The 27344-nt window shown below is 43.0% G+C and overlaps 1 protein-coding gene across 10 annotated transcripts in view; it reads right to left on the bottom strand.

The window, feature by feature from the left end:
• Positions 1-27344, bottom strand: part of SUCLG2 (succinate-CoA ligase GDP-forming subunit beta) — a 293645-nt gene that overhangs the window by 247889 nt on the left and 18412 nt on the right. For 7 of the 10 annotated variants that reach the window (XR_014788568.1, XR_014788569.1, XM_084840440.1 and 4 more), the window contains exon 1: positions 17230-22822. The exons of the other annotated variants lie outside the window; for them this stretch is intronic. Coding sequence is in view for 5 of the 7 variants with exons in the window: in XM_084840440.1 (XP_084696566.1) it covers positions 17230-17355 (126 nt within the window). In the remaining 2 variants the exon portion in view is untranslated. Of the gene's footprint in view, positions 1-17229; positions 22823-27344 lie in introns of those variants that run through there. 10 annotated transcript variants of the gene reach the window in all.

The following is a 27344-nucleotide window of genomic DNA, read 5'->3' as shown; positions in this document are numbered from 1 at the left end:
TTGTGTTCCCTAGCAGTTGATGATCAGAGACATACTGCTTCTGATACTGGAAGCAATAGATAGCAATCATGACAAGTTGCCTTTGATAGCCTTATCCTCCATGAATTTGCCTAATCCTCTTTTAAAGCCAACACTACATCTTGTGGGAGCAAGTTTTACAGTGCCGCATGAAGAAGCTCCTCCTTTTGTCTATCCTGAATCTCCCACCATTCAGCTTCATGGGATGACCCCAGGTTCTAGTATTATTCACTTTCTCCACACCATGCATAACTTTATACAGTTCCATCATGTCTCCCCTTACGCACCTTTTTTCTTGCTAAGGAACACGAAACATTGTAACCTTCCCTCATACAGGACTTGTTCCAGTCCCTTGCCATTTTCTGCAACTTCTCCAGCTATACGATATCTTTTTTAACGTGTGGTGACCAAAACTCAATGCCAAGGATGAGGAACCTCTACCCAATCCACAGAGCCCCTTTGCATTCCACCAAGGGATGACGCTAAATCCCTGAGTTGGGAGGGAGAGTGCACACAGAAGAATCCCCACTGTTGTCCTATAGATCGGAGATAACAGCAGGGATGCTCTTCACTTGCTCCTTGTCCCAACTGGGATGGTGAACAGCTTGCGAAGTCGACAGTTTGGCTGGCAATTGGAACAGCTGCTCTTCCAAGCACTGGTCAAGTCTGTTTGCACATCACCCCATTCAGAATGGTGTGCAGTGTGTCCTCCCTCACTGTGTGTCCTCAATCACATTCCATTATGTCCTGCTGATATATTTTGCTGGGAGCATAATGTGAGAAAGCTTCTTTCTTGTGTAATTTCAGTCATTCTGGAGACCCTCCCTAGAAACTTGAGAGTACACCAGAGAATCCAGAAGATAAAGCATGTTGAAATTGATCAGCAAGTCTTCATGGGCCTTAGGAAGCATTACTAACAACAAAGCTAGCGGAGATGACAGTATTCCAGCTGAACTATTTAAAATCCTAAAAGATGATGCTGTTAAAGTGCTGCATTCAATATGCCAACACATTTGGAACACTCAACAATGGCCGCAAGACTGGAAAAGGTCACTTTACATTCCAATTCCAAAGAAGGGCAACGCCAAAGAGTGTTCAAACCTCCGCACAATTGAGCTCATTTCACATGCCAGCAAGGTGATGCTCAAAATCCTACAAGCTAGGCTTCAGCAGTATGCGAACCGAGAACTACCGGAAGTACAAGCTGGGTTTCGAAGAGGCAGAGGAACTAGAGATCAAATCGCCAACATTCGCTGCATCATGGAGAAAGCAAGAGAATTCCAGAAAAACGTCTATTTCTGCTTCATTGACTACGCTAAAGCCTTTGATTGTGTGGATCACAACAAACTCTGGCAAATTCTTAAAGGGATGGGAGTACCAGACCACCTTACCTGTCTCCTAAGAAACCTGTACGAGGGTCAAGAAGCAACAGTAAGAACCAGACATGGAACAACCGAGTGGTTCAAATTGGGAAAGGAGTACGACAAGGCTGCATATTGTCACCCTGCTTATTTAACTTATATGCAGGGTACATCATGAGAAATGCCGGGTTGGAGGAATCAGAGGTCGGAATTAAGATTGCTGGGAGAATTATCAACAACCTCCGATATGCAGACGACACCACCCTAATGGCAGAAAGCGAAGAGGATCTAAAGAGCCTCTTGTTGAGGGTGAAAGAGGAGAGTGCAAAAGCTGGTTTGAAACTCAACATTAAAAAAACTAAGATCATGGCATCTGGCCCTATCACTTCCTGGCATATAGAAGGGGAAGAAATGGAAGCAGTGACAGATTTTATTTTCTTGGGCTCCAAGATCACCGCAGACAGTGACTGTAGCCATGAAATTAAAAGATGCTTGCTCCTTGGGAGGAAAGCTATGGCAAACCTAGACAGCATACTAAGAAGCAGAGACATCACCTTGCCGACAAAGGTTCGTCTAATCAAAGCTATGGTTTTCCCAGTAGTAATGTATGGCTGTGAGAGCTGGACTATAAGGAAGGCTGAGCGCCGAAGAATTGATGCTTTCGAACTGTGGTGCTGGAGAAGACTCTTACGAGTCCCCTGGACTGCAAGGAGGTCAAATCAGTCAATCCTAAAGGAAATCAACCCTGAGTGCTCATTGGAAGGACAGATACTGAAGCTGAAGCTCCAATATTTTGGCCACCTAATGCGAAGAGAAAACTCTCTGGAAAAGACCCTGATGCTGGGAAAGACTGAAGGCAAAAGGAGAAAGGGACGGCAGAGGATGAGATGGCTCGATAGCATCACCGAGCACGCTCCGGGAGAGAGCGCAGGACAGGAAGGCCTGGCGTGCTATGGTCCATGGGGTCACGAAGAGTCGGACACGACTGAACAACAACAACAAAAGAGAAATGAGGATCCCACAATTAATATTTACTCTACCTTTTTTTTAAAATGATCAGGGGAAAAGGAAGCAACCTGACACAAAGGTTAACAAGAAGCTGTAAAAGCAGAGCCTGCACAGCAAAAGATAAATTCAATAAGAACACTTTTTTAGATCTGAGACTCTTAAGAAAAGAGTTTCAAGTTGAGATCCTGGTTATACAACACAGTAAATTCCACAGTAAATTATCGGCACAAAATGTTAAAGGTCAAAAAGTGACTAGAATCAGGAGGATACTGATACCTCATCTGCAAAATGAGCCTTGAAAAACTGACTTTGGCCCTTAGTAATTAGAAGACTACACTAGCACTATGTATATAACATTTTAATTTGTTAAGAACTTTAAAATATTTGTTAATTCAGAGAAAAAATTTAAATGTGCTCCCTCCGTCAATAACTGGATTTAAATTTTATTTTTTTTTATTTTTTGGATTTGTATTTTGTTTGTATTTCTATTTGGAAAAGTAGTAATAATAAAAGAAATCTTTGCTTATTTATCCTATGTGCTTAGTTGCTATGCTTTTACCCACTTTGCAGGAGGCAAAAAAGAGGGCAAAAGCCACCACAGCTTGCCCAATCATACAATGAATCCATGGCAGACAGAGGGCTTGATCTGAGGTTCGAGAGGCTGATGGACACTCACACATGGAGCCCAAGAAATTCCTTAGCTGGGATTAGTTTTGTGCCTTTTTTGTGTGGAGCCTATATCACATCGCTGCCATGAAGCTGGGACCGTAGCCCATCACTATATGAGCCCAACTGTGGCACTTTCTAGGTTAAGCAAGCTGTCATTTTCTTTCATAGGTAACTGTTTATCTGCCAAATGACAGGAGCATGTGAGCTGACACTTGCTTGGGCACATTCAGACTTATCCACAAAGCCTGGTCTTTCCAACCAGAGAAGAGTGATGGAACAAGAAATTGGTTCAATGGAATGGCTTTCAATAGCCCTGTTCTACAGGAAACAGGGTAATCAGCATAGAATATTACAGAAAAACGTAATGGTCTGCCGATCAAAACAAAAGCCAAATGTTAAGAAACACAGAGCTCATCTCCCTGTAAACCCAGTAACTTGCAGAAAACTAAAATACTGAATAAAATTCACAGAACTGAGACTATTAACTAATAATCCCCGGTAATGCAGGATTATCTACTTAACACAGAAAAAAGGGGTGGAGGCTTTAATTTCTTTGTTTAATTTTAAGACAAGCTCCTGCAAGACATTCAAAATGACAGGAACAACAAACCAGCATAAAATACATTGCTTAACTCTGAGCTCTGAACAGCCCCCCCACACACACACAAAACCTTGAAAGTAAATTTTAACGCATTTCCGAGTGTTTATTCGGCTTCCATTCAGTCTATCTTCATTTGTTCAGCCTTCAGCACTAACTCACCAAAACATTTTGACTTAAATAAATCTATCCCCTCATTAGCACTCAAAGAATTTAAATAACTCCACTGAAGCTTAATAGAAGTTATGAATCCTTAAAGGAGGTTTGCAGCAAATTAAACAGATTTGCACTTTCTCGGTTTGTGACGACGTGTGTGTGTGTGTGTGTGTGTGTGTGTGTAGCATTTATACAGCCAGTGGAAATGTTCAGAAAATGCATGTCCACTGCCCTCAATGGAAGGTTGAATGCTCTCCCGTTGCAAGATCTCCCTGCACACAGAACAAGAGGCCATTGGGAAGAGGGTTCTATCTCTGGCCTTCTCTTTTCTTCCTTTTTCTTATCTCTGTCTTTTTAATACAAATGAGGGGAACATTTAAATACATATCATCCACCCTGCCTCCATTCTGAAGCGGAGCAATACTGGAACAGCCACACAACACAACAGGGAAGGATTATTGTCTTTGTTCATTGCTTTGGGGGATTTGGTTGGCCCCTGTAAATAAATGCATGCTGGACTTGATAGACCTTTCTTAGTCTAATTTAAGAGGATTCTTCATGGCTTCTTTTGTGGTTAAATAGGTCTGGTCCCATAATCTGCCTGGAGGAGCGAAAGCCTGCTGGGATTCATATGCAAGCTGCTCCTAGGAAGAGTGAGGTACAAGTTAACTAAATACATAAACTATCTATAGAAAAGCCCACTTCCAGTGTTGTATCACACTCAATGTGACCAAGAAACAGCATTCAGGAAAAGGATATGCACATAGGAGTAGGCTTGAGTCTTCATGGTGGGGGACACTAGGAGCAGCATGCACATTTCGGACTGGCATAAGCACTTGCCACCTTTGGGCAGCTGCCATGGCCTCAGCAGAGCCCACTGCTGATATCAGTCGTGGTGCACCAGATGCTGTGTCTGTGAGCCACCTGCTGTTTTAATTACCCGCAATGCTTCCAGAAGTAGCATCACTCCAGGGAACTGTGGGAAATTCAAATGACGGCACTGCTGCTGTCCACCATCACTAGATAAAACTCACCGGGGGGGGCCAATGTAAAATGGAGGCCATCACAGGGCATTTGCAGGGCGCGAGGGGGCTCAAATCTGGTCGGCCCTGATCCCAATGGTGTCCTCAAATGCACTCCTTTGCCCTCTACCTTGGAAGTCATGACTGGGCAACCTGTGGCCCTCCAGATGTTTTGGCCTAAAACTCCCATCAGCCCTAGTCAACACTCCCAATGGTAAAGGATGATGGGAGTTATAGGCCAAAACATCTGGAGGGCCACAAGCTGCCCCCTCCTGTTGCAAGTGAATGGCTGTCATTCACTCCAATGGAGGTGAATACAGTTGGGAATACTGTTATAGTGAAAACAAAGACTAAAGAGGGAAAGTTCAGAGGACAACCTTTGTCACCTGATACAAAAATAAATAAATAAATAAATAAATAAAAGTTTGTGACTCCACAACCTAGTCAAGAAATCATAGCAATTAGCACAGATGAAAGGGCTTTACTGAAGTTTGAATCACAACTGAATGAGGCATCGCAAGCTTGTAAACTTCTGATTTATTTCATAGAACATTAATACAAGTTACTAACTTTACAAACTGACAAACTCAGAAAGGGGAGGCAAGAAGGGCAGGGAAGCTTTTTCGGCCCAAGAGCCAAATTGGGTACAGGCAAGCGTGTGTGTGTGTGTGTGTGTGTGTGTAGGTTATCCTGAAAGTGGCTGGGGTTTTCCTGAAAGTGGCTGGGGCCATCCCACTGCCGCCATGTGGCCCCACAACATGATTGCCCTCATACGCACACACTGCCCCTCCCCCAGTGTGGATCTTTTTAAAAGCCCGATTGCAGTAGGGGAGCAGTATTTTTCAAGAGGGGGCACAGTATAGGGGAGGGGTTACCCCTTCCCTCCCCAGCAGTCCCCACCACCCCAAAATGATCCCCTCACTGCAATTAGGCTTCTGAATAACCTCCACTGGCACCACCAGAGGTGGATTATAAACGCATCTATGACTCAAACACTGGCCACACTCACATGTCACTTTAAGCCAGGAATCCTAAACTTGAATGGGCACAAGCTAGTGCATGCAGCCCATTCACTCCTGGTTTGCTGCTTGTGCAAGCGGGTACACAAAACAGGCATGGATAGCTTAGTGTTAAGGCCTGAAATTGGAATTAGGATTTATTCTGCCCACACAACCCAGAATCATAAACCAGCTTTAAATCAGATGGCTTATGAATCCTGGCTTCTTTGGGCACAATAAATCACAATCCCAGGTTTGGGCATAAACTATGCATGCCTGGTTTGTTTAACCACTCACACAAGCATAAGGTGCAAAACAGGAGCGAGAGCAGGCACATTGTGGTTTAATAAACCATAATTCTTGGCTTAAAGTGACATGCGAATGCAGCCAGCATCAGAGAAATTTTCACAGTAGCAGGCATTGATTTGCAAGGATTTTGAAATAAGGTTTTGTGAAAATAAGATATATGTATGCTAAAGGACAGACTCCATTCCGATGAGCCAGCTATCAATAGAACTTCTTTTGCATACTTAATCAACTTAAGTCAATTTTTGACTATTTTGCTTATTCAAAACTTCAAAGCTCTGGGAAAGGAATCCTTTCCTGACCTAAAAATACAAGCTTTGAAGTTTCTGATGAAAATAGATTCATACTGCAATATACAACTATATGATCAATTGTATAAAATACTGTAATACATTCACTGCATTTGCAAATGAAGTAAGATTGCAGGTGATACGCTTTAGCAAACCAAAAGGTACAATGAAATTATTTTCTCCCTATGCATTAAAAATGTTCTCTTTATTTTAAGTACCTTAAGGGAAAGTTTAATGTTTTTCCTCTGATCTCATAAAATGCCTAACTTCATCATTTTACTACATTAAAGTTATATTTATGCAAAACACAGAAGTGTTTTGTGTATCTAATACCGCCAAGAAAAGTGAGAGGTTTTATAGCACACCAAAAATGTAGAATTTTTCACCATCTTCCATGTGTATTTTCCAGGGGATTTTCTATGTACCACGATGCTGTAACTTTTCTGAGACCAAGCCAAGACATGGTCAGTGACCTTGTCAGGAAGGACGGCTTTAAAAAGTGCAAGCACAAAATCACAGCACCTGCCATAAATGCCAACTGTAAAAGGAATCTTGTCCTCCACAGCAACTGATCTGTCTTTAGGAATAGTGGAATGTGGTACAAAATTGCAACTTAGGTTCCCTACCCCACTAACTTTACCTAATTTTCCCTTCAATAGTAAGAAACAGAAAAAGTTAAAAGATGCATTTTCTTTTAAAATAAATAAATCTAACAACATATTACTCAAATTAGTTTCTAATCATCTCTATGTCATCTAATTATGTTATTAACCGCTGGGTACCAAATATTTCCCCTCCATGGATCACTGCCTTGTTGTGGCGAAGGGGCTTGCGTAACTCAGGGAAGCCATAAGCTATGGCATGCAGGGCCACCCAAGATGGACAAGTCATGACGGAGAGTTCTGACAAAATGTGGTCCACTGGAGAAGGAAATGGCAACCCACTCCAGTATTCTTGCCAAGAAAACCCCATGGAACGTATCACAAGGCTAAAAGATACGACGCAGGAAGGTGAGCCCCTCAGGTCGGAAGGTGTCCAATATACTACTGGGGAAGAGCAGAGGGAATTTCCAAGTAGCGCCAGAAAGAGTGAAGCAGCTGGGCCAAAGACGAAAGGACACTCAGCTGTGGATGTGTCTGGTGGTGGAAAGAAAGTCTGATGCTGTAAAGAACAATATTGTTTAGGAACACGGAATGTAAGATCAATGAATCAAGGTAAGCTGCAGGTGGTCAAACATGAGATGGCAAGATTGAACATCGACATCTTGGGAATCAGCGAACTAAAATGGACAAGCATGGGCAAATTTAATTCAGGTGACCATCATATCTACTACTGTGGGCAAGAATCCCTTAGAAGAAATAGAGTAGCACTCATAGTCAACAAAAGGGTGGGGAAAGCGGTACTGGGGTACAATTAAAAAAACAATAGAAGGATCTCAGTACGAATCCAAGGCAAACCATTCAACATCACAGTAATACAAGTCTATGCCCCAACCACTGAGGCCGAAGAAGCTGAGGTTGATCGGTTCTATGAAGACCTACAACACCTTCTAGAACTAACACCAAAAAAAGATGTGCTTTTCATCATAGGGGATTGGAATGCTAAAGTAGGAAGTCAAGAAATAACCGGGATAACAGGCAAGCATGGCCTTGGTGTACAAAATGAAGCAGGACAAAGGCTAATAGAGTTTGGCCAAGAGAACACGTTGATCATAGCAAACACTCTTTTCCAACAGCACAAGAGGCAACTCTACACATGGACATCACCAGATGGTCAATATCGAAATCAGATTGATTATGTCCTTTGCAGCCAAGGATGGAGAAGCTCTATACAGTCAGTAAAAACAAGACCTGGAGCTGACTATGGCTCAGATCATGAGCTTCTTGTTGCAAAATTTCTGCTTAAATTGAAGAACGTAGGGAAAACCACTAAACCATTCAGGTATGACCTAAATCATATCCCTTATGAATATACAGTGGAGGTGAGGAATAGATTTCAGGGATTAGACCTGATAGACAGAGTGCCTGAGGAACTCTGGACGGAGGTCCGTAACATTGTTCAGGAGGCAGCAACTCAATCCACCCCAAAGAAAAAGAAATGCAAGAAAGCAACGTGGCTGTCTGATGAGGCTTTACAAGTCGCTGAGGAAAGAAGGGAAGCGAAAAGCAAGGGAGAAAGGGGAAGATATAGCCAACTGAATGCAGAGTTCCAGGGAATAGCAATGAGAGACAAGAAGGCCTTCTTAAATGAACAATGCAAAGAAATTGAGGAAAACAACAGAATAGGAAAGACTAGAGATCTCTCCAAGAAAACTGGAGATTATCAAGGGAACGTTTTGTGCAAAGACGGGCATGATAAAGGACAAAGAAGGCAGGGACCTAAAAGAAGCAGATGAGATTAAGAAGAGGTGGAAAGAATACACAGAAGAACCATACAGGAATAGCTTAAATAGCTGAACTATTTAAAATCCGGAAATATGATGGTGTTAAAGTGCTGCACTCAATATGCCAACAAATTTGGAACACTCAGCAGTGGCCACAAGACTGGAAAAGGTCAGTTTACATTCCAATTCCAAAGAAGGGCAATGCCAAAGAGTGTTCAAACTACCGTACAATTGCGCTCATTTCACATGCCAGCAAGGTGATGCTCAAAATCCTACAAGCTGGGCTTCAGCAGTATGTGAACCAAGAACTACCGGAAGTACAAGCTGGGTTTCGAAGAGGCAGAGGAACTAGAGATCAAATCGCCAACATTCGCTGCATCATGGAGAAAGCAAGAGAATTCCAGAAAAACGTCTATTTCTGCTTCATTGACTACACTAAAGCCTTTGATTGTGTGGATCACAACAAACTGTGGCAAATTCTGAAAGAGATGGGAGTACCAGACCACCTTAACTGTCTCCTGAGAAACCTGTACGAGGGTCAAGAAGCAACAGTAAGAACCAGACATGGAACAACCAACTGGTTCAAAATTGGGAAAGGAGTACGACAAGGCTGCATATTGTCGCCCTGTTTATTTAACTTATATGCAGAGTATATCATGAGAAACACCGGGTTGGATGAATCACAGGTCGGAATTAAGATTGCCGGGAGAGTTATCAACAACCTCAGATACGCAGACAATACCACCCTAATGGCAGAAAGCAAAGATCTAAAGAGCCTCTTGTTGGGGGTGAAAGTGGAGAGTGCAAAAGCTGGTTTGAAACTCAACATTACAAAAACTAAGATCATGGCATATGGCCCCATCACTTCCTGGCATACAGAAGGGGAAGAAATGGAAGCAGTGACAGATTTTATTTTCTTGGGCTCCAAGATCACCGCTGACGGTGACTGTAGCCATGAAATTAAAAGATGCTTGCTCCTTGGGAGGAAAGCTATGGCAAACCTAGGCAGCATAGTAAGAAGCAGAGACATCACCTTGCCAACAAAGGTCCATCTAATCAAAGCTATGGTTTTCCCAGTAGTAATGTATGGCTATGAGAGCTGGACTATAAGGAAGGCTGAGCGCCGAAGAATTGATGCTTTCAAACTGTGGTGTTGGAGAAGACTCTTACGAGTGCCCTGGACTGCAAGGAGGTCAAATCAGTCCATCCTAAAGGAAATCAACCCTGAGTGCTCATTGGAAGGACAGATACTGAAGCTGAAGCTCAAATGTTTTGGCCACCTAATGCGAAGAGAAAACTCACTGGAAAAGACCCTGATGCTGGGAAAGACTGAAGGCAAAAGGAGAAGGGGATGGCAGAGGATGAGATGGTTAGATAGCATCACCGATGCAATGAATATGAACTTGAGCACACTCCGGGAGAGAGTGGAGGACAGGAAGGCCTGGCGTGCTATGGTCCATGGGGTCACGAAGAGTCGGACACGACTTAACAACTGAATATTTCTTTATTGTTATGTTTTTAACTGTGTTTTTAATTTATTTGTTTTTATGTTAAGTTTTAATTACGAGTTTGTTTTTAATCTGCATTCATTTTTTAGCTATCTTGAGTACCATTTTTGGGCAGAAAAGTGTATAAGTTAAATAAACAAACAACTTTCAATAGTATGCAATTCTAAATTCTTTGAACAATAATTATATAAAAGTAAACACACAGAAGCAGAAAGATAGAATATAAATGCTCGACATATTTGCCAACATTACAGGTTCAGAAGTACCCAAACATTGCTGAAGCCCTTGACTACAAAAGTGAGGTTCATGACAGGACCGAGCGGGGAGAAGAAAAGACCCTGATCCTGTTGTTGGGCCTTTGAACAAGGCTTCTCCAGCCAATCGTGAGGCCTGGGCAGGTCCATACTGGTGCAAGCCTATCTTCAAATGAGCTGGTCCGAAAATGTTTAAGGCTTTAACCATCAATACCAGCAATTTAAATTGGCCCCAGAAACAAACAGGCAGTAAACACAGTTGGTGCAATATAGGCATATTATGCTCTGAACACCTAGCCCCAACAAGCATTTGGATGGCTACATAGTATACCAGCTGAAGTTTCCAAACAATCTTCAAAGGCAGGTGAAGTGCATTACAATCGTCAAGTCTGGACGTAACCAGGGCATGAGTACATGAGGTCCACTTTTTCTAGCTAGGGATGCAGCTGGCATACCAGCCTAAGGGCAAAATCTTATGGCTGCTAGATAGCGTCTAGACAGCCATAGGATTTTTCGGTTTCTGCGAACCACAGAAACCTCATGCCCCGCCCGCTCATAGGCAGCGCAGTTCGTAAGAGCAGCATGGAGCAGGCAAAAAGGGGGCATTCCTGGGGGCGGGGACCGTGGAAGCATTGTTAAAACGTTTTCTATGCGCCGTCCAGCCTCTCCCCAGACCCGCTCTGATGCGCCCCGGCTAGACAGCTGAAATAGGCCATCTAGCAGCAAATGCAGGGTGGCCAAAGTGTGGAGGAGAGGATCTCCTCCGTGCTCCACCCACCCTGCATTGGATAGTTGGCCTCCTCCAAGTTCGGAGGCAGCCAACTATCCCCACAGGATTGCGCCCTAAGCTGGTAAAAGGCAATCCTAGCCACAGCCTCCACTTGCATCTCCAGTTACCACTAAAGAGACATATTTTTTAAAAGAAATCCCATTCCACCAACTACAAGATGAAGGGAATGGGAAGACATCAATATATAAGGTTAGGAACATTTAATTTCTTCAGAAATCATGGGCAAAATTATTGCCAAAGTGGGTTTCCATTTCATTTTGACTGGGGAAGAATTGTTTTTCTTTTCCACTTTAAACTGCCCTTTCTCCCTCAATCTTTTACCAATCTTCCTGAAATTTTCACGTTATAGAAAACCAACATTTATTTCTGGCACAAGTAAATTTCAGGAAGATCAGTGAAATCTTTTCAATTTTATTGAGGTTAGAATGACCAACCCCCTCAATTACCCTTTTCAGTGGTGGAATGCATTATAACCAGTTCGGCCTTAACTAAGGACGCGCTGTTGTGCTTCCTTAAGTAGATCACTGCAACATTTCTTAAGCCGTGATTCTTTAAAAATATGGATCTCTTTACTAAGAGATAACTAAGAGTTCATTCTAGAGAACACAAAAGCAAATCCATTGCTTTTGCAAGCTTCTAGTGGTATGATGATTCTACCTATTTATACTTAGAATGGTTTTGCCTATAAGAACATAAGAAGAGCCATGTCGGATCAGACCAAGGGTCCATCTAGTCCAGCATTCTGTTGACACAGTGGCCAACCAGCTGCTGACCAGGAACCCACAAGCGGGACATGAGTGCAACAGCATCCTCCCGCCCATGTTCCCCAGCAACTGATGTACATATGCATACTGCCTCTGATACTGGAGGTAGCACATAGCCATCAGGACTAGTAGCCACTGATAGCCTTCTCCTCCAGAAATTTATCAACCCCCCTTTTAAAGCCATCCAAACTGGTGGCCATCACTACATCTTGTGGTAGTGACTTCTATAGTTTCCTATGTGCTGTGCGAAGAAGTCCTTCCTTTTATCTGTCCCGAATCTCCCACCAATCATGATACTCCCACCAATACTAGACCCTGGGTTCTAGTATTATGAGAGACATATAACTTTAGTCAGTGGAAAGCAGATACAGGAGGGTGTCCTCCAAAGCACCTTGTTTCCCCTGCATGTTGTGATATGCTTAAGCCATCTTTACTTCCAAGTAAATAAACCCAGGATTCCACTTAGGAGTTTTACGAATTTCTGGCAAATGTTACAGGGTTACTTCCATTGTTACTTCCATTTTTCTCACACACTTCAAATCACCTTCCACTACCACATCCACATTAGTGGTGTAAGGTTATGGGAATTCATAGAATCATAGAATAGTAGGGCTGGAAGGGGCCTGTAAGACCATCGAGTCCAACCCCCTGCTCAATGCAAGAAAAGTCAAAGCATCATGTTGGAGAGGTAGAGAACTCAGATTTTGTATGTTGTTGTTGATGATGATGATGATAATGATTTATGCCAATAAAACAAGTTCTCTAGGCATCATACAGTTTTAAAATAGAGTAAAATACAAAGCTCTGAAACTCATAAGCAAACTCAAAAGCACTGGTAAGCAATATCACCTGTTCACCACGACCAAAGAGACTGAGCCTAAAGTGGGGTTTTACACTGTCCAACATCTCAGATCAAACATTCAAAGCAAACAGAAGTCCATTACAAAAGAAAGTAATCTTTGATTCCTCACTTCCTGGAAATGCAAGCATATGCTGGCCATTTGAATTTATTTAGACATGTTCTAACGTTTATTGTGTGGTTAGAGCAAAATCAGTTAAGTGGAAGGAACGGTGCAAAGCAATTTTTCATCAGAACTCAGCAGTTCTCCTCCTGGACTCTGGGCTAACCAGGGAAGCCCAGGTGGCTGCGGAGTCCAGGAGTGCTTTTTACCAGCTTAGGCTGGTACTCCAGCTTTAGCCCTATCTGCAGGGCATGGAGCTTGCCTCAGTTATCCATGCACTAGTGATGTTCAAGCTGGACTACTGTAATGCGCTATACATGGGGCTGCCCTTGAAGATGGTTCAGAAACTCCAGCTTGTGCAGAATGCAGCCGCCCGAGTATTGGTGGGGGCGAGGCGATTTGATCATATAACGCCTTCACTGCGCTAGCTGCACTGGTTACCAGTGCGTTTCCGAGCCCAATTCAAAGTGCTGGGTTTGACCATTAAAACCTTAAATGGTTTGAGACCAAGGTACTTGAAGGATCGCCTTCACCCACATCAGCCTGCCCACACTTTAAGATCAGAAAGAGAGGCCCTTCTCATTTGCCCACCCATGAGAGCAGACAGGTGGGTGACCACAGGTGAGAGGGCCTTCTCTGCAGTGGCCCCACACCTTTGGAACAAGCTGCCATTGGAGGTCTGCCATGCTCTGTCATTGCAGACTTTTAAGAGGCCTTGAAAACATATTATTTTACCTTGGCCTTCTATTGATATGACTTCTATTGTTGCTGTTGATGTTGCTAACATTGCTGCTGGTTTATTGTTGGCATTTATTGTTGTTTTTATTGTTTTTATCACTTTAAATATTTTAACTGTTTTTTATGTATTTTATGGCTGTGAGCCGCCTTGGGAGGGCTTCTGCCCTGAAAGGCGGCCAAGAAATATTTTAAATAAATACATAAATAATTCTCAAGGGAGATCCGCCTCCTGACAATATCAAATCAGGCTGTGGTAATACAGGCCATCACCAAAGCAAATGCCAGCCTATCCAAACACTCATAAAAAGCAGTGTGGTAATGAACAGTGTTTATAGGGGCATTTAATGGTTGGGTGGGAAGTCAATCAATGGGAACGAAGCTGGGGAAAAGTGTGGAGGGAAATAATAACAACAGGGGGTATTTTTAGATTTGAGTATGGAAATTATGAGCATTCAGCCTGGTACTAACTGGAATTCCACTGGAATTCTAACCAAGGACTCCATTTTAATTCATTTCTCTATAAAATAGATATACATATATATTCCCCGATTCCTTGGAAGGAGGGGAGAAATCTCTTCTTGGTTCATGCACCAAGAGCCAATCATGAGCCTGGTGAGGCATCACATTTTACAATCACAGGAACAGTTCCACACAGCATGATGCAATATGGATGGAATTTGCAGTTAAGCGAGTGGGGCTGGAATCCCGTAGTTCAGTAGCAGAGCATCTGCTTTGCATACAAAAGGTCCCAGGTTCAATCCCCAGTATTTCCAGGTAGGGGTGGGTATGACTCCCATCTGAAACCCTGGAGAACTGCTGCTAATCAGTGTAGACAATACTAATCTAGATGGATCAATCATCTGACTTGGTTAAAGGCAGCTTCCTAACATGTCTGGAGTATGAAATCACTTTGCCTCTTTCATCAGTCAATTCTTATCCTGGGTGAAGTCAAATGATGAGTAATAACTTACCATGGAAAACATACAGTCATGGAGAAGTCATCATCTCCTGACAGTGAGGAGTGGTGAGAACTATTGTATTTATATCCTGGCTGTCCATCCTCCAAGGAGTTCAGAACAACATCTATGTTCTTCTCCCACCACCTCTAATTCGATCCTTACAACCACCCTGTGAGTTAGGTTTGGGGGGTCTCCCCCAACCTGGCACCCACCAGATATTTCGGACTTCAACTCCCATTATGATTATTATTTATTTTTTAGAGCACCTACAAAAAAAACTAGGTACTCTACATAAAATGAAAACTAACATTTACTATCTAAATAAGACAAGACACACAAGAGAAGGGGAGCAGAGGGGAAAGCAGATGTGCAAGATCAGTTAAGAATATTCCTTTCCACTCTGGGATTTATCAGGCATTTAAATGCACCAAAGAAAGGAGCTAGATGGATGCCAGGAGTCAAGAAGCCCAATGACAGGAAGCAGCAATGCAGGAAGCGCGATACTTGGTACATGATCACTTGTATTCCCCCATTTGTGGGCGCAGCTGGGTCAGCATTTCTCTTTAAGGTGCAATAAAGACATAAACAAGCCTTCTCCAACTTGGTGCCTTCCAGATGTTTTGGACTACATCTCCCAGTATCCCTGACTACTGGCCATGCTGATTGCGGCTGATGGGAGCTGAAGTCCAACACATCTGGAGGGCACCAGGTTAGGAAAGACTGACATAAACAAAGGCATAAATCCAGTTTTGCCTCCTCCCCATCTCCTACACATCCATAAGATGCCATTTACAACTACAGTAAAAGACAGTTTTATCACAAAGAAACCTGCCTCCTTAAGTGACCGCACGATACCTTTCTTCCTCCTGAGGCCCTGCTTCAGGTGCCCCACCATCAGAACTTCAGGAGGTGAGTATTTGGAATACGCCTTTTTCAGCTATAGTCCAACCCCCGTAGTTTTAGATGGGCAGCAAAGACAATTTTATTTTTATTTCATTTTTATTTATTTACTCGTTGTTGTTCTTACATTGATCTTATGCTGCTAGTGCCTTTTTAGCCATTTTAGGGTGCAATCCTATCGGGATACTCAGCCACCTCCAAATTCAGAGGCGACCGACTACCCAATGCAGGGCGGGAGGAGCACGGAGGGGATTTTCTCCTCTGCGCTCCACCTGCCCTGCATTTGCGGCTAGCATTTGCAGCTCTGGCCACCCTACATTTTGGCTGTCTAGCTGGGGATGTCAGAGTGGGCGGGGGGAGGCCGGATGGCACATGGTCTCCTCCTGAGCATGGAGACGGGGACAAACTGTGCTGCCTACGAGGCAGTGTGGGAGGGGCAGAGAGTGAGGTTTCTGGGAAACCCAGAAACTGAAAAATCCTATGGCCATCTAGACACTGTCTAGCAGCCATAGGATTGCTCCCTACGCCTGTTTTATTAGTTGATTTTTGGTTGAATATTTTATAGAAAGTTGGGGTTTATGTTTTGAAAATGAACGAATAGATCTTTACTTGACAAGAACAAGTACAGACAAACTGGCTTCTCCCAAACCCGCACAAGAGACTCCTGAGATTGTATGCCTATGACACAACCTCATAGAACTACAACCTCGTAGCTGCATAGCTACAGCCTCATAGAATTACAATTCACAGGGCTTCTTGAATGAAGCCAAAGCAGCTAAACTGTTTTTAAAACTAATGCAAAAGTTCAATTCTCATACAAATGTGACATAGTATGAAGTCATCACAGGATGGAAAAGAGTCCAGTGAGGACTGAGCATGCTCAGTAACCATGGGATATTGAGAGGCAGTAGGAAAAGGAAAATAAAAGTTAGGGGAATGCTGTGGAATGCAGTGGTTGGAGGGAATGGCTGGCAGGAGCACTTCTGTTAGGGAGAGGGGATATACTGCAATATTTTGTTGCATGTTCAATTTGTAATTCTTATTAAATGCACTCTTAGTGGTGACAGTTGGCATTTGCCACATCCAGAAAAATGCTCAAGAAACAAATACAGGCTCCCTTCTCATGGTACATATCAGCTGTCATCACTTAAGGGTGCATTCAAAAGAAACATTCACCACGTGAAACTGATTAGATTATAGCTATCTATCTATATAATCATGTTAATTGTACAGAAAAAATGGAGGTGGGAAATTGGACCCAAGTCTGAAATGTAGATGTACTCCAAAGACTAAACTAGTACAGCTCAGTGTGTTCCAGAGGCCTTCCTTCAGGTATTACATTGCAATCTATTCTGCATCTCCTCACCCTCAGGACTTGAAAACATCAATGGAGCACACATGAACATTTGGCATATGGCTGGGTATCTTTCCTCTGGCTCTTACTGCACTATTTCTATAGCAAATAATTATCTAAACCATCCCTCACAAGCACAAAAATGTTGCACACCCACTCTCAGAACAAAGTAGTTCGGGTGACCTACTCACCATGAGCACGATGCTATCCAAACCGGGGGGCCGGGGGGAGAGAGAGAGAGGGAGGATGCTCCCCCGCCCACCCAGCAGTTGTATGAATTGGCCCTGAGGGTGACACAAACCATAATCTCTTATCATTTTTCACCTTCCCCCGTTATTACCATCATCTACTTGCTTATAATTCTCGAATTACTCAGAGTCCACAACATCCGAATGGGTGCTTTTATTTAAGCGGCTGGAAGTGATATTCTGAGAAGTAACCATTCATTTTCTGGCAAACATACTCTTTCATTTACAGTTCAGTCATAAAAGCCTAATTCAATTTAGGACAAAGCGGGATATCATTTAAGGTCCATTGAATCCTGAAGGTCAGTATTCTTTCTATTACACACTCTTAAGATAAAGCCTAGTCTTTATTAACTTAAACTGCTTGGACACTTTATATATGACGCCACATATTCATCCTTCAGAGCCAAAGGGGCAGGGGGCGGGGGAAGTACATAGCCACTGTCAACAGTTACAATTATGTCCGTACAACCTCTACTTAGCTGATAAGGCTATGAACAGAACCTATGACCCTTTTCTTGTAAACAGCACACCTCCTTACCTATCTACTGCTTCTGCCCATTCCCCCACCCCCAAAACAAACAGAACAACCTGAGTGCACACACATCAACGAGAGGAATAAACATTTTAAATGGATCTTGAGTTTTATTTCCCCAATACATACCAACAGAAATTTTACCACTCCTTAAAATTAAAGTTAAGCCTATTGCAATTTTCCTTTTATACTATACACCTACTTTCCTACCAACTCAGATAAGGAGTGCTGAGATCCACTCCCTCAAGTGAAGAAGTATTCATCACAGCCTGGACCCTTTGGTTAGTTTAATCAGCCACGAGGGGCAAGGAACAAGCGAGCACGTGGTGGATGCCTTATGGCAAGCCCTTTGTCCATGTCTTCAGGCTGCATCAACTGAAACTGATCTCACACAACTGGGCTAGACCCAGCATTGGAGACTGCAGAGTGAACGATTTTATACTCAAAAGAACTTAGCCAAAAGGTTTCCAATGGATCCAAGCCTCTATTCATGGGATAGAGGTTAATAAACCCAGACCACTCAGAAGAGCTCCTCTGGACAGTTATTTGAGGATGCAATGGAAGCTGTGAAATAATCATTTTTTGCCACCTTCACTGACACGAAATGGGCACGATTACGGGCTCGGTTTGGTCAGCTTTGCAGTAAGTCTTGCATCATTTATATTAATGGAAGTTGAATGCCTCGTTATCACTTCGTTCACTTGCTCAGGCAAGGAAGGTCCCTCAATTACCCTGACCCTTTGGCAGATGACATCATCTCTCCTGGCAGATGACATCATCTGAAAAAAAGTCCCACAGTTGCGCTCCACTGTGTTTCTTCATCCATCACACCAATTATGCTTGCATGGGGAGGCATATGTTTTGGGTTTTCTTAAAAGACAATACATTTATGTAACTTACAAATAGCTCAGCCTATCAGTTAAAATGTTACTAAGATGAGAACGTGTCTGCAAGGAAGCTTCTATACTTCTTTCAGTGCTCTGGCATCAAACCAGATGTCATATGTGATTAAGTTCCCCCAAACTAGTACACAAGGGCTTGATTCGCATGTAACAACAACCCAGAGTAAGGGGTGATGGGTTGAGCCATCGGTTGTTGTTACATGCGAACCCTGCACTATGGTTTAACTATGGGTTAACAAACAACCCAGGAAGAAAATTCATGGTTTGTTCTTGGGTTGTAAACTCTGTGTTGTTCATGGTTAACAACACATAAACCATAGTGCAGGGTTCACAAATGACAGCTCACAATTCAACAACAACCCATACTGAACCCATACTCTGGGCTGTCATTATGCACAAACCAGTTCACTATGTGGCATAGCGGAGCCCTGTGCTGACATTACACATTTGTACCCACTACCATACCTATCTAGAAAAGGATCAGTACTGAATCACAACTGAGGGTGGGAAACTTACAAAGAATCCAATTATTTACTTAATATATTACATTTAAATCCTGCCTTTCTTACAAAGAGTTCAAGATGTTATATACATTTCCCCCCTCCCCTTTTTATACTTAAAACAACCCTGTGAGGTAGGCTAAGCTGAGAAATAGAGAAACTTGCCAAAGGTGATTCAGTGAGGTGCATGGCTAAGTGGGGATTTGAACCCAGACCTCCCCAGGCCTAGACCAAAACTCAATAAGCTTTAGAGCTTTTTATTTTTCTATTCTCATTTTTATTTTCCCCCCGCTAAAAACTAGGTTTGCTACTGAACTTTTCGAGAATACTAGGAAACACCAGAGTGTGTTCTACAGTCTGAGAAATGTATACACTGGAAGGAAAAACAAACATATACCATGCACTGCAGTTTGCGGGGTGGGGGTTACCTTCAAGGGCCCAAATAAAATCTGGATATTAATTATAACACATTTTCTGCAGCCACTTGGCAGAGACTGATACAAGATGATGAAACTCCTGATGGCGCTTATCGCCAAGTTCAATATAAGAGTTAGGTTCAGCGCTATCAAACATATTGTAGGAAGGGGAAAATAAGAGGATAAAGAGCACAACAACTTCGATATTCCTGCAGATAGCACCAGAAGCCTTCCAAAAGGGAACTACAATTATAAGTGAATTTTAGCACATAGTACCGCAGGGTGCCTTCAAATAGCTTTAAATCAGATTAAGAAACTAGTGTAAGAAATAGCTAAGTTCTATAGCAGATTTAAAGAAACACAGTCTTGACCTTGCCAACGGGCTGTAAAGTACTGATATGGGTTAATGGGTAGGCAATTGAGACCACAATACTCTGCACTTATTGTGGTTGTATTGTTATATTGTGGTTTTAATGTTCTATATATTTTAAATTGTTTTATTGTGTGTTGTTTGGTTTTAATTTTTGTGAACCGCCCAGAGAGCTTCGGCTATTGGGCGGTATAGAAATGAAATAAATAAATAAATAAATAAAATAAACTTACAGGTAAGTCCCACTGAATTCAGTGGAATTGTTTTGGGGCAAGCATGCATAGGACTGAACTGTAAAACTGAAATTCTGTGCACGCTTTAGATTTCAGTTGCTGGGACTTACTCCTGAGTTAACATTAATATTGGACATCCCTGGGAACTAGGAATGAGACCGAGTAATCTTTAAACCTATGCATTGATTTTATGGGGGTCAAGTTTAAATGTTCTTGTTATTGTTTAGGCTATTCTGCAAATGTTAGCTTCAAGCTCAACTTAATGCTGGGATCTCCAATGTGTGCCCGTGGGTGCATACAGGCACTTTTTCACACCCACCAGCCTTCCTGCCCCTCCCGATTTTCTATTATTTCTTGTGGTGGTGGTGGTGGTGGTGGTATTATTATTATTATTATTATTATTATTATTTTAAAATAGAGAAGAGCAGGGGAGACATGATAGAGGTGAACAAAATTATGCATGGTGTAGAGGAAGTGGATTAGGGAGACATTCTTCTTCCTCTCTTATAATACTAGAATTCAGGATCATGATTTGTGGGAGATTCAGATAAAAGGACATACTTCTTCACACAGTGCATGAACTATGAAATTCACTAGCACAAGATGTAGTGATGGCCACCAATTTGGATGGCTTTAAAAGGAGATTAGACAAATTCATGGAGGATCTGGCTATCAATGGCTACTAGGCCTGATGGCTATATGCTACCTTCAGCGTCACAGGCAGTATGCCAATATATACCAGTTGCTGGAGAAGAGGAGGATGCTGTCAGGAGGATGCGGTTACACTTGTGTCCTGCTTGTGGTTCCCATGGGCAGCTGGTTGGCCATTGTGTGAACAGAATGCTGGACTCGATGGACCCGGGTCTGATCTAGCATGGCTCGTCTGATGTTCTAAGCTGATATGCTTCAAAGTGAAGTGCTTCCCTCCAGTGCCATCTTTATTTAAGTTCAAAAGAATGGTTTTGTATTTTGGAACTCAGATGCCACCTCTGCCTTGTAATTCGGTTCTTGGGCAAATTGCTTTTCTTTTAGTCTCACCAGTTTGCCTTCCAGGAAATGTGTGCTTTGTGACTGGGCATGCCCACCATACCAGCCATTTCATGAATGGCCAAGTCTCCACCACCAGCAAATCAGCCATTTTGTGAGCGCACCCATGACACACATTCCAAAATTCCTGACCTATTGAATTTGTATATTATATGGATTTTGTTCCCACCTTGAGTCTCCACTCAGAAGAAAAAGTAGGTAGTATTTAAGAAGTAAGAATTCCCAGCCTTACAGACTGTCCTTTCCTAAACGGAGCATCTGCCTGTCTTTTTTCAATGACAAGCGGTCAACACAATCAAGCAAGGAGGGGGGAGGGGGGAGAAGATGCAAGGCAAGGTTGATGATGGGTTTTTTTGTTCTTTAAACTGTCTAGGACACCTCCATGGACTTTAAGCAGGTGTCTGCACGGGCAAAGGTGTTCAACTGCCTGGTACAACCTGCAAAATTAGGATCTACAGCTGGTTTTCCCAAGGATAAGAAAGCTGGGCAAATATGTTGTGCTTGCAGTAATAAAATACTTGATAAGCCAGGTTTCCCCCGCCCACTGCAGAGACACATATCTAATCAAAATGTCTACCACAACTCTCAGGTAACCCCAAATTAGCAAAACCTTCAGATATATACCCTCCCCTCCCCCTCCCTCCATATTTTTCAACAAAAAATCCAGAAGGCTTCCTATACTTTTTATGACTGCAGGAAAATCACATCTGCGCTTGCAAACACCAAGGGCAGGGTTGTTTTGAAGTGCAGCTGACATGCCACTTGCTGCAAAGCACCAGCAAATCGGAACCAGCCAGACCTGGTCTAGTACATACGGAGGCCGGCTTATCTCCACCAAGTGCCTATTGTTCCAAAAGTATGAGAATGTGCACGATAAGAGATACCTTTACAGAGTTACGATAGGATAGAGGTAGGTGGCGCTGCCACTTGGCGCATTTTTTTAAGTGACACGCGGTGTTTTTTATCTCCTGAACAGCATGAGCGCCAGCCGACAAGCAATTTAAACATTCATAAAAGAGAAATCAAATTAGCTTCCCCATCCTCCTCGTTCAGTGCTATGATGCAAAACTAGAAGTACTGCAGTCTATGTGCCCCCCTGCCCGCCCGCCCCAAGACAACAACGAAAACAGGCATATGGGGGGAAATCTCAGCAACATCAAAGATTGGGTCAGACCGCATGCTTGCCACATGCTAACCAATCAGGCCCCCTACTATGGTAGGGAGGAAGCACTACAGCCTAAAGATCTTTACAGTCTAAAGATGCAACTGTATGCATCTTTAGACAGAAAGAAGTCCCATGCTTGCTGGGGAATGCTGGGAGTTGTAGGACTTTTTTCTGTCTAAACACGCATCCAATTGCACCCAAAAGCACTTACAGAGACTATAGAAATTGTGCATCTTAGTTTTCAGTGTCTGGGCTGTACCACTTTGAACTGCAGGGTGGACTCACATGACGGACTGTTCCTCAACACACAAAAATATATTGCATACATAAAAGCAGTGGAGGCTGATGGCTCCGATTTCAGTGGGGCTATGTATCCATTCTGGGTTTCAACCAGACAGAACTCTAAAGGAGCTATCCAAGGTTCTGAATCCTAGACCCGAAATAGGTTCAGCCCCTTGGATAGCTCCTTTAGAGTTCTGACTGAAACCAAGAATGGATTCATGGCCCTACTGAAATCGGAGCCACCAGCCTCCACTGCATAAAAGCAAATGTAAGGGGAAAATGTTCTCTAGGCTAGTCCAGCCTTCTGCTCCCTGGCATGCTAGTTTTATATGTTGAGGATTATGTTTTCTTTTTATTGGGGGGAACATTCAATCATGCAAGCCCTCTGCTACAGTCTGACGGAGCCAAGTCAAGATGCAGGTTAGTCATCTCAGTGAGAATTAGACCCAGAAGTGGCATCCAGCCCCAGCATATCCCACATGAGGCAGAACCAGATATTCTGTCCTAAACACAACAGAATAAATACTGCTGGCCTGCAGTTCGGGGCACCAAACATCCCCTCGTTCCATCACGGCCAGGAACACCAATCAAATCATTGTTACTTTGAGCCATCCTGATTGTGATGGCAGTAGTTTGGCAGTAGTTTATGTAGGCCCTATACCAGTGATGGGGAACCTGTGGTCCAAGAGCTACATGCAGGGTTCAGCCTCATTCCATTTGGCCCTTGGTCCAGTTTACAGACTCTACCCACTTTTGTCTCCAGCCATGGCAACTGCTGCAATGCTGACACCAACAAGTTTCAACTAAGTGATCACAGACCTCAATAGGAAAGCCTTCCCACCCTGCCCCACACCGTGCAACATCCACCACCTTGAATTGCCCACTCATGAGCAGCACTCTCAAAGGTGATTACATACAGTCAGGGCCAGAAATATTGGAACAAGGATAACTGTTTTGGCAGTTGGCCTCTGTACACCACCACATTGAAGTTGAAAGGAAACACACCCAGATGGGAGCGAAGTCAGGACTTTCAGCTGTAATTCAAGGGGTGTGACAAAAGTGGGGCACTAACCATTCAGGAAGGACAGCCAGTGGCATACACACACACCCATCGTTGGTGGCTCATAAGTAATGGAACAAATGGCTGACAAGCAGCTGCATGGCCAGGTGTGGCCTGTTTCCTGGGTACCCCATGACCAATCAAGCGGATAAAAGGCCTGGAGGTGGTTCTGGGTGTTACATTTACATTTGGTAGCTGTTCACTGGAACTCCCAACATGAGGTCCAAAGAGGTGTCCATGCAAGCGAAGGAGGCCATCATTAGGCTGAGGAAACAACATAAACCCATCAGAGAGATAGCAAAAACAGTGGCAGTGGCCAATACAACAGTTTGGAACATCCTGAAAAAGAATGAATTAACTGTTGCTCAGCAACAGCAAAAGGCCTGGAAGACCACGGAAGACAACTAAAGTGGATGACCGCAGAATGCCGCTCATGGTGAAGAGGAACCCTTTCACAACATCTGGCCAGGTCAAGAATGCTCTTGAGGAGGTAGGCATGTCATTGTCAACATCTACATTCAAGAGACGGCTTTATGAATGTAAATACAGAGGCTTCACAACAAGGTGAAAACCACTGGTAATGCTCAAGAACAGAAAGGCCAGATTAGCCTTTGTCAGCAAACACCTAAAAAAGCCTGCCCAGTTCTGTAATAAGATTCTTTGGACTGATGAAACCAAGATTTACTTGTACCAGAATGATGGGAAGAGAAAAGTATGGAGAAGGAAAGGAACAGCTCATGGTCCAAAGCATACCACATCATCTGTCAAACATGGTGGAGGCAGTGTTACGGCATGGGCATGTATGGCTGCCGATGGTACCGGGTCACTGGTGTTTATTGATGACCTGACTGCTGATAAAAGCAGCAGGACGAATTCTGAAGTGTATAGGGCTATACTTTCTGCTCAGATTCAGCCAAATGCTGCCAAACTGATAGGAGGCCGCTTCATATTGCAGATGGATAATGACCCAAAACATACAGCAAAAGCTACCCAAGAGTTTCTCAAGGCAAAGAAGTGGGATGTTCTTCAATGGCCAAGTCAGTCACCTGACCTCAACCCCACAGAGCAAGCTTTTCACTTACTGAAGACAAGACTGAAGGCAGAAAGACCCATAAACAAGCAGCAACTGAAGGCAGCTGCAGTAAAGGCCTGGCAAACCATCTCGAGGGAGGAAACTCAGCATTTGGTCATGCCCATGGGTTCCAGTCTTCAGGCAGTCATTGATTGCAAAGGATTTTCATCTAGGTATTAAAGGCGATCCTTAAGTTTGGAATTATGTTGGTTTGTTCCATTACTTATGAGCCACCAACGATGGGGGTGTGTGTATGCCACTGGCTGTCCTTCCTGAATGGTTAGTGCCCCACTTTTGTCAAACCCCTTGAATGACAGCTGAAAGTCCTGACTTCGCTCCCATCTGGGTGTGTTTCCTTTCAACTTCAATGTGGTGGTGTACAGAGGCCAACTGCCAAAACAGTTATCCTTGTTCCAATATTTCTGGCCCTTACTGTACATGGATGTAGCCACAGAAGGCTACAATACTGGGCCAATCATTGGGACAAAAGATGCAGCACGAGTTCTGAAAGATGGAAATACACTATGAGCTAGTCCAGAATTCTGAAATTGCTCAAAGCAAAGCTTTATGTGGGATTATGTTTGTTTCTGAAAACCTAACAGGCAGTGTCCACCTGTCTTCAGTCAAATGACATTTTTCTGAACACAGAAGTCAAATATATTGGATTCTGACCGTACAGCATACACTTTTCTTGGCTATGGGTGTTCCTTTTCTTTTTAAAAGTTTGTATAAAGGCACTTGAGTTATAGGTATGTCTGTGTTGTAGAGTAAGTATGTTCACTGAAGGGACACTCAAAGAATATAAAGCATTATTTTTGACCTAGATGCAAAAAACAAAACTTGCATCTCTCCAGTGGGGCTATCACGGGCAGCGGTGGTGGTGGGGGGGGAGCCCTAACAACTCTTATTATGCTTATTTGCACTGCACCCTAAACAAACTAGGGCAGAAGGGGCTGCACATCACACATACTTTGCAGTTCCTGAGAGCTAGTCTATGTTATCTTTAGTTTGGGGACTCTCTGGTACAGAGATGAAAGGAGATTATATAACTGACCAAAACTCCCATAATGGTGTTCTAAACGTTGTGATACATGTGGGTGAAAGGTTTTTGCGCAACTCCATACCTCTCCGTTCCTGGACGTTTTCACAACTGCTCAGAAAAGACCTCTGGTAGAGAATTAAGAACTGATTTCAAAGTTCAGTACTCAACACATTTAACAGTGCTAAGTTAGAGCAGAGATCTCAAACTCTTGTCACAGAAGTCTCCCCAAAGCAAGAAGCAGTTCCTTCTAAAAATATTTTGCATTTCTACAGGTTTCCCCAAACCTGCAGTTATGTATGGATCCACACTAACCTCTGAACTTTAGAAATAGAGGGCAGGATAGAAATAACCAGAATTATTGTTTTAATTGATTTTTAAACCACCTTTCAGGATAAATTATGGGATAATGTGTGCCCCAGATTTATCAATAAGATGACAGCAGATCATGTCAGGCCTGATTATGGTATACCAGGGCCATGTTTTAGAAGTCTCCTAACTATCCAGTCCATAAACAGGAAAAGGAGGACCTTCTTGGTTGAGACTCACTGTCAAGAAAAACTACTTGCTGCTAGAAATTGGCCAGTTGATTTACCAGGTGAGTTTCCCTTGGGCGCAAGTTCCACAAAGCGGGCACCACAACAGTGAAGGCCTTTCTCCTTAACTAATTTCTGCAAGGAAGTAAAAACCTTCCTAATGTAAAAGAAGGCATTTTATTTGGCTGGGACCAAAGCTGGAACTGAAAATTGCTACTGCCACCTTTTAATTTATTATTTTAGCGACGTTTGTATTTTAGTATTTAGTAGATTAGTATTTTTAATAATAATTTATATATTGCGTTTGTCAGACTATATTTGTATTTATCGATCTTGTTGATGTTTAATATTCCACACTGCTTGGGATACTTTTAGTCTTAAAAAAGAAACTCAGCTAAGAAATACCATTAGGGCACCATCTTATGCATGTTTAAACAGAAAAAAGTGCTACAACCCAGCATTCCCCAACCATTCATGCTGGCTGGGGAATGCTGGGAGTTGTAGCACTTTTTTTTGTCTGAACATGCATAGGATTGCGCCCTAAATAAATAAATCATGCTTTCTCCTCTGCTAACATTCTTACAGAAGGAGGCCCACACAAAGAAATACACAGCTCTCATCAATTTACCGCTTTGCCTCTGTGTTACTTATGAGCCCACCTACACACATCCCAAATTTTCCTAACCTGACTGTTCCCCATCTTGTGATATAAGAGATACGTGTGTGTGTGTTTTTTTCTATATCTGTTCTAATATAATCTCTGCGTTGGGCAAATCCCAGCTAATTATGCCATACCAATCTTCAATTTGATTGAATCCTCCAGGAGCAAATTTGGCACAATGATTAATTTGGTCTTGGTCACACAGGTTCATATGAATGCTTACAAGGTTCAGAAAGTAAAGAC

This window comes from Heloderma suspectum, chromosome 2 (assembly GCF_057233095.1).
Source record: "Heloderma suspectum isolate Gila_16-S chromosome 2, 16-S_ref, whole genome shotgun sequence".
NCBI lineage: Eukaryota > Metazoa > Chordata > Lepidosauria > Squamata > Helodermatidae > Heloderma > Heloderma suspectum.
This window is presented reverse-complemented; position numbering and strand designations above follow the sequence as displayed.